The 16,164-nt window shown below is 35.6% G+C and overlaps 2 protein-coding genes across 2 annotated transcripts in view; one reads left to right on the plus strand and one right to left on the minus strand.

Annotated features, from left to right (window-relative positions):
* Positions 1-207: 207 nt before the first annotated feature.
* Positions 208-16,164, minus strand: part of LOC145985030 (uncharacterized) — a 98,745-nt gene continuing 82,788 nt past the window's right edge. The window contains exons 3-5 of the mRNA XM_083118539.1: positions 10,689-10,774; positions 7,403-7,527; positions 208-4,354 (exon numbers count right to left, since the gene is read on the minus strand). Coding sequence (XP_082974665.1) covers positions 4,172-4,354; positions 7,403-7,527; positions 10,689-10,774 — 394 coding nt within the window. The 3' untranslated portion in view covers positions 208-4,171. The remainder of the gene's footprint in view (positions 4,355-7,402; positions 7,528-10,688; positions 10,775-16,164) is intronic.
* The window catches only part of LOC145985027 (furin-like protease 1), an 844,450-nt gene continuing 842,345 nt past the window's right edge, over positions 14,060-16,164 (plus strand). The window contains exon 1 of the mRNA XM_083118535.1: positions 14,060-14,094. The gene's annotated coding sequence lies outside the window, so the exon portion shown is untranslated. The remainder of the gene's footprint in view (positions 14,095-16,164) is intronic.

A 16,164-nucleotide genomic window follows, 5' to 3' on the forward strand; every position in this document is an offset into this window, starting at 1 on the left:
CATGGCTGTTTCCCTTTGATCTCCTAATTTTTTTGAGCAGTATAGTTGCTAAACTCCATAGTGCAGCAGCTCTGAGGGGTCAGGGCTTGACATGCATATTTTCATTGGATAGCAAGAGATATTCTACTAGCAAAAGATAAAAATCCAAATACTTAATTTTTGCATTTTTTTAATATTTCCATTAAGCATCCTGTTTTTTTTTAAAAAAAATAACATTCTTGTGCTTCAATAAAACACACGTCTGAAAATATAATTTACCAGAACAGACCTCATTTTGTCCCACTTTCCATACAATTCTCAGTTTGGTGTTTTATAACGTTGCTCTTTACACAGTTTTAAATATGTAACTTAATCTAAATAGCCACATACATTTTTATGTACATTTACTTGTGGCTGGTCACATTGATTTCTGTACATAAGCTGTAAACAACACATAGCATCATTCTTCCCCAGTAACCAATGGCATTGCATGCCAAATGATGTTTATGGAAGTTTCTGTAACTATTGTGTAGCCAATAAACCACACAATTAATCATCACAGCTGTCTGTATTGAAAGACACAGCAATATTTATATAATTTACAAGTTCAAAATGACAACATCTTTGCTGACACAGATTTGTAGATATCTGTTTCTGATAAGAATGTGTAAATTTGTTTGACAATAAAATTTATTCTAAAAGGTGGACAGATAATAGAAGAAAAATATATAGTGTAGGGCAAAGCTAATACTAAAGTATTTGATATTGTTCTATATGGACATGTTCACGTTACTCTTGTGACAGTCAGAAATATATTTTGAATTATGTCATAAAATTTACTACCTGGAAGCGGTCCCGGCACCCACCCAGCGTCGAATAACATGGGTACCTGGGGGAAACCCTGGGAGTTAAAGGCGGTCAGGGGCGTGATGCTGATCACATCACCTCCACTCACGACCGGATCAAGAAAGTGTGGGGCGTTACCCCCACACCCCCTATACGCCTTCATGGCGTGGTGCTAAGCACAGGGGAACACTTTACCTTTTTTTTTTTCCTTTTTTCTTTAATACTATAAAATCAAACTCCATTCAGTGGGAAAATTCATATAAAGTGAAACAAAAACATCAAGGAATTGTTTGGAATAGTAAATAATGCATTCCAATTTTTTTATGTGAAAAATTTGCATCCCAGTGTCCCAATAGAAGGTGCTATAGATGCATGGATATTCAGACAGGATTTATTTGTTTTATTGCATTCAAGTATCAACCTTTACAGTCCTGATCGGTCATGTGCTGACTGATGGCATTTTTGACCACAGTCCCGATCGGTCATACATTGACCGATGGAACAGAACATTTTTTCATCGCCTTGCAACCTTGTTCATTGTCTATGCTCATGACTCGAAGTGAATGGAACTTGAAACTAAGAGTCGATATGCATCAACAGCGATACTGGTGCTCTTTCAACTCCCTAATGACGTCAGCAGCAACTGGCGATTCAGAGGATGAAGAACTTCTTCCAGAGACATGGCAGCGGGCAGTGTGGGGCCTACAGTCCCACAGTTCTTTCTTTCTCATTTTTTTTTTCTTCGGATGGGAAAAGGCATTAGGAACAAAATAAATATTGAATTATAACGTAGACATGTGGTTGCAAATAGGACAAGAATTTGTTCTTGTCCCATGTCTCGACAGGGAAGGGGGAGAGGCAAAATTTTGTCTTCTTTTTTTCAATTTTCACATTTGAAGCGACGAATAATAACAAATACATACAGATAGCAATACTTCGTCTTTTCTATGTCAAAGTACATTTTATTTTTAGTAAAATGTTTCTTGTTTCACTAAATTATCTGAAGTAAGACTTGAAGCTTTCCTGGCGACGAATGATGAATAGATTCTCTCGGGTTATCGACCAGGCGATAACTAAATAACTAAATTATCTGCCATAAGAAGGAAGCTATAACGATTTTTGCTAAACCTTACAAAACTTGTTTAAATGGCCTGGGACAGAGGTAAAAACTGCATAAGCACCATGGGACTTTAAAGGTTAAATTGTACGACATAATTGCAAAACTATTTTCAATGATAGTAGAGTTGTGTATTGGAAAGTAATAGGGCTGAGTTGGTATCCCTTTGAAATGATATATATTCTCTTATCAATACCAACCTGGGATGGTGGCCAAGCATGCATGCTAAGTGGTCCACTTTCGGTCTTGCCACGAAAGTTCACAGGTTTAAGTCCTAACCTGGTCGTAAGTATTCTTTGTGAGTGTCCCTATATCAATTGCACTTAATCATTCCTTATCCTTATCAATGCAATTAGCCAAAAGTGGCAGAAAAGCAACATAAAATTTTAAAAAATATATACCAATACCAATAGAACATTGTAACAATTACAAATTGTTCAGATGATTTTATAAACATTGCATTGAGATTATACCAAATCTATCTACTAGATTTTGCTTTAAAATATTCAAAGAATTACACTTGAGGCAAATGGAATAACCGTAATTTAATTGTGAAATCCACTTTTTACATGCAATGTTGGTGCAAAACTAATTAAAATAATGCATTTTGATTTATTTTCAAGATAATTATACTCTGTGAAAGTGTCACTTGGCTTACCCAGACCCCAGAATATGAGGATTAACTTTGAGATACATTGCCATTGACTCGGCCATAGAAAATACCTGTTCAAATGTAATCACTTATACCAGCTTATACACATCTTAGAGTCTGGATAGGTTTAAATGCCACTCATACTTTCACAAGTCCAATTTTGAAATGGAGTTTTCAGTTAAGTGTGGAGCAAAGATATTTTCATCTTGATAAATATTGGCAGCTTTAACCCCTCAAGCTGGGATTTAAATGCTCTACTTGAATACTCAGACAGTATTCAAATTGTCCAGTTTATTGTGTTAACCGGTTCAAACCTGTCTTTTTGCATTGCATGCCTAATGCCATTAGGATGCTATTTTTCAAAAGTACAGATATAAGCATTTACTAGAGGGAGGGGGCTAATAAATGAACACATTATTATCTAAGCATGTGTGTGTGTGTAAGAATTCTGTTGATTCCAATATAATCTATTATACTGAATAATTTAAAATTTCTGCAGCTTTCAAGTGGCGTTGGCAGGGACTACATGATTTCAGCTCAGCCCTAATTCCAATAAGTTTCTGAAGAGACATGTAACAGTAACATACGTCAGGAAACTGAAAACAACAAAAAATCATTCTGATGTGATTCCCATGAACAATTTAAGAAAACAGTACAGTTCCTTCAACTACCAGATTAATATTTATCAATAAACATATCACATCAGTTAAAGCATTCCCAATTTTCGTAAAGATCTCTTTCTGTAATTTATTAAATTTCTTGTAAGAAACCTTCCACTACACTATTGTAAATAGATATATGCCAGCATTCTTACGCAGCATGGAAATGAAAATGATAGCTTGAAGAAGTCTCACAAAAATATATATCTATATTTTTAAAGTTAAATATTATGTCAAATGTATTACCAAAAATGTGAGTAGCAGTGGGAAAGTGTGAAGTGGAAACCTTGGAATGTATATTTTCAAAATTTCTTAGAAATACAGTATTTACTCAAGTGCCTTGCGCCACCAAATAGGCTGTTCCCCTGGAGTTTGAAGGAAGAACATTTAAAAAATGTACTTAATAGATGCCGTTACCAGCCTTGCACTTTTGTGGCAGAAATTTTATCACTACACTTCACAACTACCAGCTCTTAACTGGTGTCAGATGGTATTTTAAAGTGAAAGGGATGTTGATGTACATCTTAGATTTGCAATAGAAGATAAAAATGTATCTTCCACAAATTTCACTTAGTACCTTCAATTAGCTACGATAAATTTAGTCAAAAAAGGGTGCAAACTACTTGAATAAATACACCAATTTTATAAATAAGTAAGTCCACAGTACCGCTCTAATAATACCTAGCTATTTTTTGTAGCATGGTTAAGTGTAATACTATTTTCTATCTGGACACACATTATACAAATTGAAGGGAAAGAACTGAATATTGGCACATTGTTATTTTAGATGTACATTTTGTTTAACAATTGTACGATGTATCAGCATATATGTTGTCACTTAATTTTTTTTAAAAAAAAGCCATATAACTATATTTTTTTAAAAAATAATTCAGTGCTGCATCTAAGGTGCCAAAATTATCACACTAATGTTGAAAGTTCATGAGGTGTTGTTGGGGACACAGAACTTAGATCTAACGTCGCTGGTGGGACTACTCCTGGTGAGATGCTTCCACTAGGATCTCGAGCATGACTGGGCTTCATCTCCAGAGGTGAACTCCCTGAATGCTGTACCATGGTGGATCGTACTGCATTTGTCTTCTCCTGAAAGAACAAAATACTCGTAGTGAGGACATGTTGATATGATATATTTACCAATACTGATAACAATAAACAATAGTGTACAGATTTGATATAAAATGAGAAATATTTCATGCCTTAGAACAAATAAATATATTTAGAAATTTGTTTTCCTAAAACTGTGTGCATAGAATATGTTCATAATACTAATAACATAATAAAATTAAAATATGTTTATACAAACATCCATTCTTAATTCCCACATTTCCAAGTAAGAATGCTATATAAGATGAAGTCCCACTTCTAACACTGCATGCATGATGACAACTTTTTGGGAAGAATATTGTATTGCAGGTGGAAGATTCCAGAGTAAAAATGAGTAAAACAAATAGGCGTGAATTGCGTGAGCTTGTTCCAGAAGGTAACAAATATGTACACAATTTGTTATCTTAGGATAAACTGATGCATACAAAGAAAATCAATAAAAGATGACATTCAGATACCTATTTGATTAGTGGTATTAACATTCTGTTTTGCAGTGACATTTTTCCACAAACTTAATTCCAGTATCGAAAGAATTAACATTATTTTTTCATATTCACTATAAACAAAGAAAATTAATAAAAATATTTTTCTTCAACACGTGCACAATATAAGAGTTGGGAAAGAAATGAAACCTGCACTATTTGCTATTAAAGAAAAAAGGCATTGCTGACTGCAGATATTCTGGTAGCAGAATTCTCATTATACAACCTTTGTCAGAAAAGTTCCAGGACTGATTTATTTATTCTTTACCTGCGATATTCAAACACAAGAAATGGGTGTTATTCAGTCACCTGGTATGTGTTCTGAATAGAAATGACCTTGGAAGTGTTTCCATGTAAACACACCAGGTGGCAGGGCTGTGCTTAGCAGCCCACTGTTTGGTTTGTTGGCGCATTTAGTTGGAAGTTACACAAGTGCCGTGATGGACATGCATTCCGAGCAGAGAGTTAACATTAAGTTTTGTGTTAAGCTGGGAAATCCCTAGTAAAACATGGAATATGATACAGCAAGCATTTGGTGACAAGGCATTATTGAGAAGCCGTATCTTTGAATGGCAAAAAGGTTTCGGAAGGACCAAGATTCAGTGCAAGATGATCCAAAGACAATGTTCATCCCATTTTTTCATGCTAAAGGTTTGGTGCACCATGAATATCTGCCTGAAGGATAAACGATAAACAAAAACCTTTATATTGACGTCCTGAAACATTTGCATCTGTGCAAACACCGCTGAAAGGGTAGTGTCATGAATATATTGGTAGCAATCCAAACAGTTTTGTGACAGATGTGCTGAGAAGCATCCTAGATGAAGCTTCCCCTGCTTGCTTCCATGACGTCCAGAAACGGTGGCAGCTGTGTATAGATAGCCGAGGGGACTATTTTGACAACACCTAGGACCATTAGTTCCTAAGTTGAATAAATAATTTTTTACGAGCTCAGTCCTGGAACTTTTCTGACAAAGGTATTACAAATGACCCAGCCACAGTTTTAGAAAGTTTTATTTTTCTCTCTTGAAGTCCAAATCAATCTTTGATTCAGGCATTTCTTTATTTTCAGTTGGCAAATAGTTGAACTGTTTGCCCATCAATGCGTAAGAAGCTTTCCCTAGCTTGTTTAATCCCCTGATGGGGGAGGTGATCCTGGCTCCCTTTAAACTCTGCTTCTCAAGCATGCTAAATTATGTGGTCAGGGTAATCTTTCCATAGATATACCACTGTACAGCATCTGCACAATACACCCTTTACAACAGATTCTTTGATATTCCCTCAGCTGAAGACAATTGACTTCTTACTGTCCTCTGCCATATCCCCAATGGCTGTGTTGTTGCAGGAGGAAAATTTCCCAGAAACTGGGAATTCTGGATTCACAGGGGGAAATTCTGGATTCACAGGGGGAAAACATGTAAAAAGATACTTTGATATTTGTATAAAACTGTGTGAGAAACTGAAATCTGAACAACATGCATTGTACTTGCATGCAACAAATTTCTGCTATAAAAATACAATTGTGTTAAAAAGTGTACATTTTTTTAAAGTTAAAAACTTGAATATTAACAAAAAAGCATATTTGAATAATTAGATTTCCAAGCTTAAGTAATTAAACTGACATTTCCATCTCTTATATTAAAAATATGTTATTATTTCATATTCTATAAACTTCAGAAGCAGTAAGAGAACTTATTTTAGAGAACTGAATATTTTTTAAAAGTTAAGACACCAGGGAAATTTCTATTTTAGTTACTTTACATTGCTTTTCTACTTCTAGATTATAATTTCGACAATGGGAATGAAAGTGAATTAATGACATAGACAAGGAACAAACACAATGACAAAACTATGTCTTGCCCAGGAGTCAAACATACAGAACCTTTGGTATAGTAGTGTGTGTGATATGTTAACTATTGGGTCATTCCATGTCAAGTAGCCTGAATTCAGATATGTCTCGACCCTCTTGGATTGTGATGAAGCATCTACAGGTTGTGCATATGTATCCCACATGGAGATCTGCAAAGTTTCAGATTCATAAGTAGTTTGGTTGGGGTGCCAGGCCTGCTTCTCTGATGGTCACTTTTTCAGTGCCACAGCAAATACGAATATTGCGATGAATTACTTGAAAAAAATTATAACACTACTTATGAACCTAAAACTTTACAGGTCTTCATGTGGGATACATATGCACAACCCGTAGAAATTCCATCAAAATTGAAGATGGTCGAGCAGGGACCCCCATGGAATGACCCTATTTTATCAAGGAGGTCGCAACATGGGGAATTTCATTGTAAGCCAGGAACGTAACAGAAGATTGTTGCAGGGAAATGAATGCATGTGAATGATGACTTGTTCCTCACTAGTGATTTGGAAGTTCAATATTTGTTTAGGTGTTAGTGCTTTAGTGACATTATAGATGATGCTATATTTTAATTAAAGTAAAAAAAGAAAATGGATTTAATAGAAGATCTGCATCTTGAGCCATTTGGAGAGAGAGCATTTCAGAGGAAATTTGGTAGCTGAAAAAATTAGGATAACTTACCCTTTGCCAAACAAACACGTTATGGACCATGGCACATCCACAGAATATAATACCGAGACCAATAAATACACTGGTGATAATAGCGGGTGTAGAATGGAACTGTATGAACGTATACAATATGATACCTGCAATGAAAAAAGTATACATCATGTAGAAAACAGAAGAATGTAAATTGTTTATTCCATAATTTATTTATGCTAACTTACAATTTCATAAATATGTCTACTGTCTAATGAAAATAATAAGTGTTTGAAATGTTCATGAACCTGAAATATAATCCAGATAAACTCTTGGGAGTACATATTTGATTAGGATTTTGTTATTTGTAGTTTTTCTGCCAATTTTAGCTAATCGCGACGATGGGGATGAGTGATGATAGGATCTAAATGATGAAGGGACACTCGCAAAGAACACCCATGTCCAGGCTTGGATTCGAACTGGAGACCCCTGGTATCCTAGCAACTCCACCAGGGAGGTTGACACAGGAGTATGTATATATGTATTATAATCACTTAGCATGAATTTATGTAGGGACATTTCTATTGGCAATTGATTTTTAGATATATTTTATGTTCTTAAAATTAAAACCAGGGGTGTTGTTTATTTATGTTCACAGTAAACCCATATTATCAATTAAAAGAGTAATTATAGATTTTACTGGTGGCAATATCTTTCTGCACAAAGACACAGTAAGGACATTAGAAAAGCACATTCAGTTTTAGGAAGATTTCAGACCAAAGCGACGAGTGACAGTTCTCACTTAAACACTCACCTACAGGAATATTTGCTACCTTTCTTACCCAAGTGACAGGTTGGACATGTTGCTTGTCAGTTGTCAATTTAGTCTGAAAGCTTCCTTAGTAATTTGCTGTGAACTATGAAAATCAAGACAAAGCCAGGTGAATAGTCTGTCAGCTGCAGCAAAAGGAGGTATTAAAGTTATTGTCTATGCATTGCATCATACCTGAATGCACACAGGGGACATGGAGATAAAGGTCGACATATTCCCCAATTCTACAAAGTAATATGATTAGCACCATATCCCTTTCACATAAATATTAGAAGAAGCAGATGGAATTATTTACACATGGAACATTGTTCCTCATCTGATCACATTTATATGATTACAAGTAGTAGGCCATTCAGTTCCAATTTGTACCAGTTATTGAAGTTAAGTTCTATTTGAGATCAGCTTTCATTTAGTACATCTCTGTGTCTGTAGCCAGTAATTTATTGTTTAAAATCAGGTGCAGTTGGACGAATTCACATGATTAAATTAACAGCTGATTACAAGTAGCAGATGATTTCATCTAGTTAATTTATTTTCAGTTGTTTGATTAACAGTTGCAACTCTTTCATTCTTATGATTTCCTTAAATGAAATGGTTCTGGTGGAGATTGTCGTACTATTTATTCAAAGCCTATATAAATACCACAAGAAAAATGTACATTCATTTGGGGAGGGTGTTTAGCCGATATTTAGTTTACTCCTAGTCCCCTTCTCTTGTGCCATTCTAACTAACCACTGCTGCATTTGTATCTACAGGACGATTATCCATACTAATAATATTGTATTGACTATTAAAAGTGGAACATTATATTCAACATAAAATAATTGTACATGGCACATGAAATTCTATAGCTTCTGCCATCTTTGCAATACTTATTGATTTCTGTTGCTGTGTTTACATCAAATTCTTCTTCACCCTTTTGAGGGTGAGCATAAATGTATCTGTAGGATAATGGATGTTATTCAACTTGATGTCATCACGCAGTGCACTTTGGGAAGAAACAGCATGAAATCTGGCAAACAGATTCACATGTGTCACGGAAAGTGTTTGAGAAACCTTCTTACAGTGAGAAATTTGCTACATTTTATAAGTACACATTCCTCATATGATCATGATGATCATACCTTGAATCACTTCGGATAAAATCATATGCACAATGCATCCCAGCATGTTTTCAACACAGGATCTGATCTGTTTGTCTAAAATATGGCAGCGGAATCAGAATGTGATTTCACACAATTAATTGTTGGGGAAGTTGTTTGCTGAATATCCTCCATTATATATAATTTTAACATTTGGAACATTTTCATTGACTTAACCATACATAGGCCTCCCCAATGGTGCAGTGGTTGCGTCGTTGCCTTGTAATCAAGGGGTCCCGGGTTCGATACCCGGTGGAGGCACATAGTGGTTCTGATCCCACTTTAAACTGTAGGTCCAGTCCCAATTAGCCTTAATGTGCACAAAGTGGACTTAAAACACCAAATTAATCAATCAATCAATTAACCATACATAGGGTATTTTATTTATGTGAGGGGGATGGGTAATTCAATTCCTCTGAATGCTGCATCCCCTTTTCTGATTGCACTCCTTTTGCTTTGTGGGGGGGGGGGGGTCCTATATTTAATATTGCAATGCTTCATAAGAAGTCACAGGAATTAAAATCAATCACTTGAGAACAAAACTGGGTTTCACCTATCTGTCTGTTATTGCAGAAACAATTATGATGAGCAACATTAAAAGATACAAGTACAATTTAAGATGCAGTTTCTCTTATAAACAATTCAAATGACGACAGAGATAAGAAGCAAGTGAGTTACCCTCAATAGGAGAGCTAACTAATATTACTGCATATAGATGTATCCATGCAGTGGCGACGCTAAGGGAAGGACAGGTGCCCGCACCCCTACTTTTTGCCACTGTACTATGTCCTCTTAATGATAAAGCCTTGTCCATAGGCGTAACTTGGCGGGGGCAAGAGGGGTGTTACAATTTACAAGTTTAAGGATACTTTTTTAACATTAAGGATACTTTTGTTAACATCCTAAGACCTGAGGAGCTAAGTAATAAATAATAATATTTATGATTTTGCAAATGCAACAGTTATTTAGCAAATAATCCTGGACACTATTTTTATGGGCTGAAAAACTTTTCGACTCTGCCCCCTTAAAAGTTAAGCCTGAAGTTCGTGGCCCTCCCAAAGTTAAGTTCCAAGTTACGCCCATGGCCTTGTCTATCAAGAGAGACTAAACTGTTCATGCCCCCTCCTCCCGTTTTAGCACTCAATCGCCGCCACTGTATCCATGCATAAATGCAAAAATATTGATTTACACATGAATAAATTTTTGTCTCAAAATTTCCCCCTAAAAATATGGAACTACTGTCTACAGATGATACATATTATACTGCATGTAAGTTTGACAGTTTGTGTCAAGATAATTAAAAAAAACAAAATATGAATTATTAAAATTCTTGACTTTTAACGCTTTCGCTTACCAGTTAAGAAGACAGGAATTGATACGAAGAAACCTCCAACGGCGCACACTCGGGTAATGGAGGACTTTTGCAGGTACTTATTTGTTCTGTAAGGAAAAAACATAACTTAATAGGAAACACCTCTACTAAAATAAAATTGAAAAAAAAAAACTTTTTAACACGTAAGCTACGGAAAATTAAGAATTATAACTGCAATTATATTAATCTTTCACAAACAATAAATTGCTAAACACATTTTTAGCACAATTACAAAACAATACCCCTGTCCAGCTATTGGTGAAAAGTTGGAAAGTTAATCATTTAAATTAGAATGTCAAGCAACTGCCTTCTGTGACCAGTGACGCAACCATTGACAGCCAAGGGCACGTGCAGGGGGCACAGGAGCAATTGCCCCCTCGATTTCAAATTTTATGCAAATTAAAATATATTTCGCAAAATTTTCTCGCTCGCAATCCTTGATTTTTTCGGTCTTATCAAGTTCAGGGCGGTAGCTAGGGACCGGTGGGAGTCAGCCGGGGCATCCGAGATGCGTATACTTCGTGTATACTCCGTATACGGGCCGCAACCTGATGACGTCAAAAGATTCGCCGTGTGTTTTGGCGAAATACGTGTATTTGAATGTGCGAGTTGTTCTAAAAAGAGTTCCTGTAAATGTATTTATTTCACAGTAAGAATGATAATTTATTATCGCAAATTAAACTTAGTTATGTCCTGATCAGTTACAAGTAAATGTATGCGTTTATATGTAATACATTTAATTACACGGTAGTAAAAAAGTGTGTTCAACCAGCGCGAAATACATTTAAGAATTTGTGTATGGTAATATTAATTACACAGATGCCGAACTTGTAACTACTAATTATATTATTTTAATCAACACGAAAAATGTCGATAGTTATTCATATGTCCGTATTATTGCTCATAAGTTGTCTGAAATTATGTAGTTCAAAAGTCACGTCTTAATCATCTAATTTACTATCTAGTCACAGTAGAGGAGTATTCACTTACTTCTTCAAGCTATGTTCCAGTTTACAAAAATTACAATCTTGATGATAGCTATAGATCACGTGAATGAAATATAATGTACATACCTACATCAATGGAATTTTACGACCTCTTTCAATTCTATGTAATAACTTATTTCACAAATACATTGTGGATAATTTTATACCTTTGTACTCAGTAATGGATGTTATATTTTCTCTTTGTCGGTTATTTCTGTCGAAGACAGGAAGAAATCTTTATGATTATTGCGATGCAGTAAGTGGTGTCACCAACATTTAAGGTAATTTGAAATGTAGGACGAAAATCTGTAGAGAAGTTGCTAATGTGAAATTTTTTTGTAAAGAATCTGAATAACGATTCGTTTCGTACACTTGCACAGTCAGTCATTGTGATTTCATGTAACCTATTTGCTCCTATACTCTGTATAAAAGTAGAAGAGTGAGATTTTATCTCAACCTGTTCTAAATATCCCAAGTACAAGGGGCAATATAAATATGAACTTATATGTCAGCATGGTACGATATCAATACATGTCCAGGTACAGTTACAAATGAATTGTCCTTGTTAGGGATGAATGAAATATACGCTGATATTCCTAAAACTTACCCGTATCCTGAAAAACAACTTGTCTCTTGATTTTTACCATATCTAGCTTGTCTACCGAAAAGGGATATAATTATAAATTATACGAATTTCTTCTACCAATATTCTCATGATACATCATGAGGTCTATTGCGTTCTCCTGCTTTTTGCTTTGGACTTCTTAATTAGAGTAAGTCGCTTGCATTAATATTCCCATTTTCCGTGTGATCGTAAATCCATTTTCATAGGCTTTAATTACTGTTAGATCATTTAAGGTTAGTGTTCTTAGCATCCAGGTATTTCGAATAGGTTAGGCTAGTACGTTTGCTGCATTAGTATGTGCACACTTTCTCTCTTTGCTTGATGTAAAATACGAAACATGATTTTAAGAAATTGGAAGCCTAACCTTCAACCAAACCAGTCAAACTTGTGCAGCCAAATTTTTACCAGATTTATAGAAAATTAAAAATGTATTCAAGTTACACACGGAAATTCAGTTTCCAAAGTTGGTATGTTTATTTAATACCAAATTCCAATCTTACAAGCTCTTTCCTCAACCTAACTTTTACAAAATTATCTTGCATGCATAAGTTGAATCGTAAGTGTTTATTCCACAGCATTTATATATTAACGATGATAATTCTTTACGAAATTAGAGTAAGTATCAACGTAGGATCAAATTTTATCTCTTATCGCATTTTTGACCATGGTAATTTGAAAAATGAAGGTACATTATGCAGAACGGTAAAGAATGGATTTTACTTTTATCAACATTATTCACGTATTTTGTAATGCCGTTTGGCGTATAACATTTAAAATGTTCTTCATGTGAAAGCAACGTTCTGAAGGAATAAGAAAGGACGATTCAGTCAGAAAAATAAATATTATACTCTTATAATATACTTTGTTAAATGCTATAAAATGACTATAGTTGACTAGTCCTGTGACGTCACGGAAGCTGGTGTGAGGCCCGTATACTATAAGTATCTTGGAGGTCCCGACGTCCTGGACGCCGAACGCCGAACGATCTAAATTAAAAAAGTTGTAAAAAAGATAATGTTATGGCGCCCCGTGAAATTATTTGCACCCTATTAAATCAATATTGTTTTCAGTTTGCAAAAAATTGGATGTAAAAATTTTCTTGCTCGCAATATGATTGTTTTCTGTAATGTAAGGTATTTAAATAATATATGTTGTATATGTATATATATTGAATAAACTTTGAATACGTACACAATTTAGTTTTAGCATGTTGTGTATGTTTTTTCCTATTTTACGTCGCTCCATGTTGCATATGTGTAAAACATATGTTGTATAGTGGGATCCATGAGCATTACCGTGCAAATTGTCCATGACTAATTTCATTAATTTTTCTCTTACATCCTATGTGTTTTTAAGTGATGGATTTTTATGTATGCTGGTGAAGAAGTTGTTAACAGCTTGTTGTGAGTTTTCTTTTCATTCTTGAAGCTCTTAAATAAAGCCATATTTCGCAAAATCACACTGAACCTTTATTTGAAGGCCTTTTTTCGTGAACTGGCAACATTAGAATACTCTCGTCTAGTGGTCGTGTGACAGAGGACGAACGTGTTCTGGAGAGCTATTTGAACGAGTTTACGTGTATTGCAGATCATTAATTCATGTTGGTGAATCGGAAGCAGTTGAAATGTGGTTGGTGTGTTTGTTGATTGCCCTAATAATGTTTACGCACCAGGAACAATATGATTGTTGGTGGTCAACGGTGTTCAGCGCCTGCCCGATGCTTGGAACCATGTTCTCGCAGCAGCAGATTACATCGAGGGATTATAATCACTTCCAGGTCAGTCACTTTCGTATTTTTTTTACTAGGTATGTTGCCACTTCAAGAAAACTGACTAATATTTGTGAGAAGAAAATTATTAATTATAATTCATATCATGCCAATTGAAATTATTTTAAAATCTTGAAAAATTGAGACTTGCCAAATATTCTAGTAACTTACATTTTCTTATTAGACGTTGGTTTTCTCCCAGCCAATTTTCGCTGATCGTGACGATTAATGGTGATTAGATAAAGGGACGCTCTATCTATCTACGTACCCTGACCAGGCTAAAACACGAGCCCAGAACCTACAATGTCCTGTCCTACTTATTCCCTTGCCACAAAAACAGATTTTTATTCATTCATCCCCCTCTGTCCGTGCGTCCTAATGGAAAACCGACATGACAATGGGTTCTGGAGAAATAGGTCAATAGCAAGAGAGAAGAGACTTTTCCTGAAACCGGTCTGTGTTCATGTCAGTGGATCCTCATTGGGCCATAATAGATACCCTGGCGAAGATGTCAACGTCTTCTAATCAATTAACATCGGTGCATTGAATAAATCACATTAATTGTGAATTACTGAACTGCTTGCATGAATATGCATTCAGGTTATTGTAGTTTATCCTTGGACTTATTTGAAGCTCTTTATTTTATCACTAAAACTAATTCAAGGCATAACACATTTAAACTTCCCAAGATAAAGTGGGAAAGTTCTGAGCCGGAAACTACTTTAAATTCAGTCTGGCAAGTCTTTCTTGGTTCCCACGCAACCTGGATCCGTGAGTTCCATTTGATGAAGTCCCTGGGCCGAATCGCCACAGCGCACATACTGCCACCTATAGGCGATGCTAAAAAGTACGTAGCTTGTAGGGCAACGGCGTAAACGAGGATGAATGTTGCATGCCGTGCAATGCAACTTTGAAAAACTCTAGTTGCGTGAGCATAATTATGACGTTCACCGCAGAAGCTCATGTTTGTTAATTTGTGATTATAACCACGGATTTAGAAAGAATTACTTTGAATTAGTCATGCAAAGCAAGAGGAAAACCCACACGATATTTACATGAATTTCATAACCTTGACATCATAGCGTGATTCATTCATTGAAAATGTCAAACCGCTGGAGTTAGGAAAATCGGATTGTGTGAGCACGTTCTTCGATGATGAGAAATTCATTAACATAAAGAAAACAAACGGTTCCTGTGTTATAGCTGGAAAATGGTTGCCGTATTTCTCCTTTGCCAACACAGGACACACGCTGAACAAAATGTAAGAATCAACTTTTACACATTAACACACAAGAATGCTAACATTTACTATATTGTATTCGAATTGTCTTAAGCAGCTTTCACTGAAACTACTTTTCGATCCTGGCGTACGCAGGATTTTTTTTTCTTCGGAGGGGGCTGAAATTGTAAAGGTGGATATCACAGCTTCATTCTGCGAATAGGGAGAACAATAAAATATTTGGTAATTACCATTTTACTATTTCTAACATTCGTTTTCATTGATTCATTTGGTGTGTTAAGTCTACTTTATGCACAGTAAAGCTAATCGGGACTAGGCCTACACTCTAAAGTGAGATCCGAACCACTATGCGCCTCCACCGGGTATCGAACAGGGACCCCTTGATTGCAAGCCCATTAACATTAGTTTTAGAAGTTGTTCAAAGAAGAAATGGAATTTAGGGGGGTTGTTTCAACCGGGTTCGCATTCAACACTTTGATTTTTCATGAGTTATTTTACTGCTTTCAATTAATTGACTTGGATTATTTTTTACTTCGCTTTTCTGCCACTTTGGGCTAATTGCGAAGATGAGGATGAGTGATGATATGATGAAATTGATGAATGGACACTTACAAACAGCCATGCCCAGGCCGGAATTCGAACGCTGGACCCCTGGCGTCGTAGCGTGATGTACTAACCACTCCGCCACGGGGGCCGGTTTTTACTGCTTTCATTTAAAAATGTGTATTTTCTAAAAAAATCGGGAGGAGCTGTAGTCCCTTACATGTAGTTGAGTTTTTAAGCCCACTTTATGCACAGAAAGGCTAATCGGGACGAACTACTGTTTAAAGTGGTGTCCG

Source organism: Lepisma saccharinum, chromosome 3, assembly GCF_977018435.1.
Source record: "Lepisma saccharinum chromosome 3, izLepSacc3.1, whole genome shotgun sequence".
Classification (NCBI taxonomy): Eukaryota; Metazoa; Arthropoda; class Insecta; order Zygentoma; family Lepismatidae; genus Lepisma; species Lepisma saccharinum.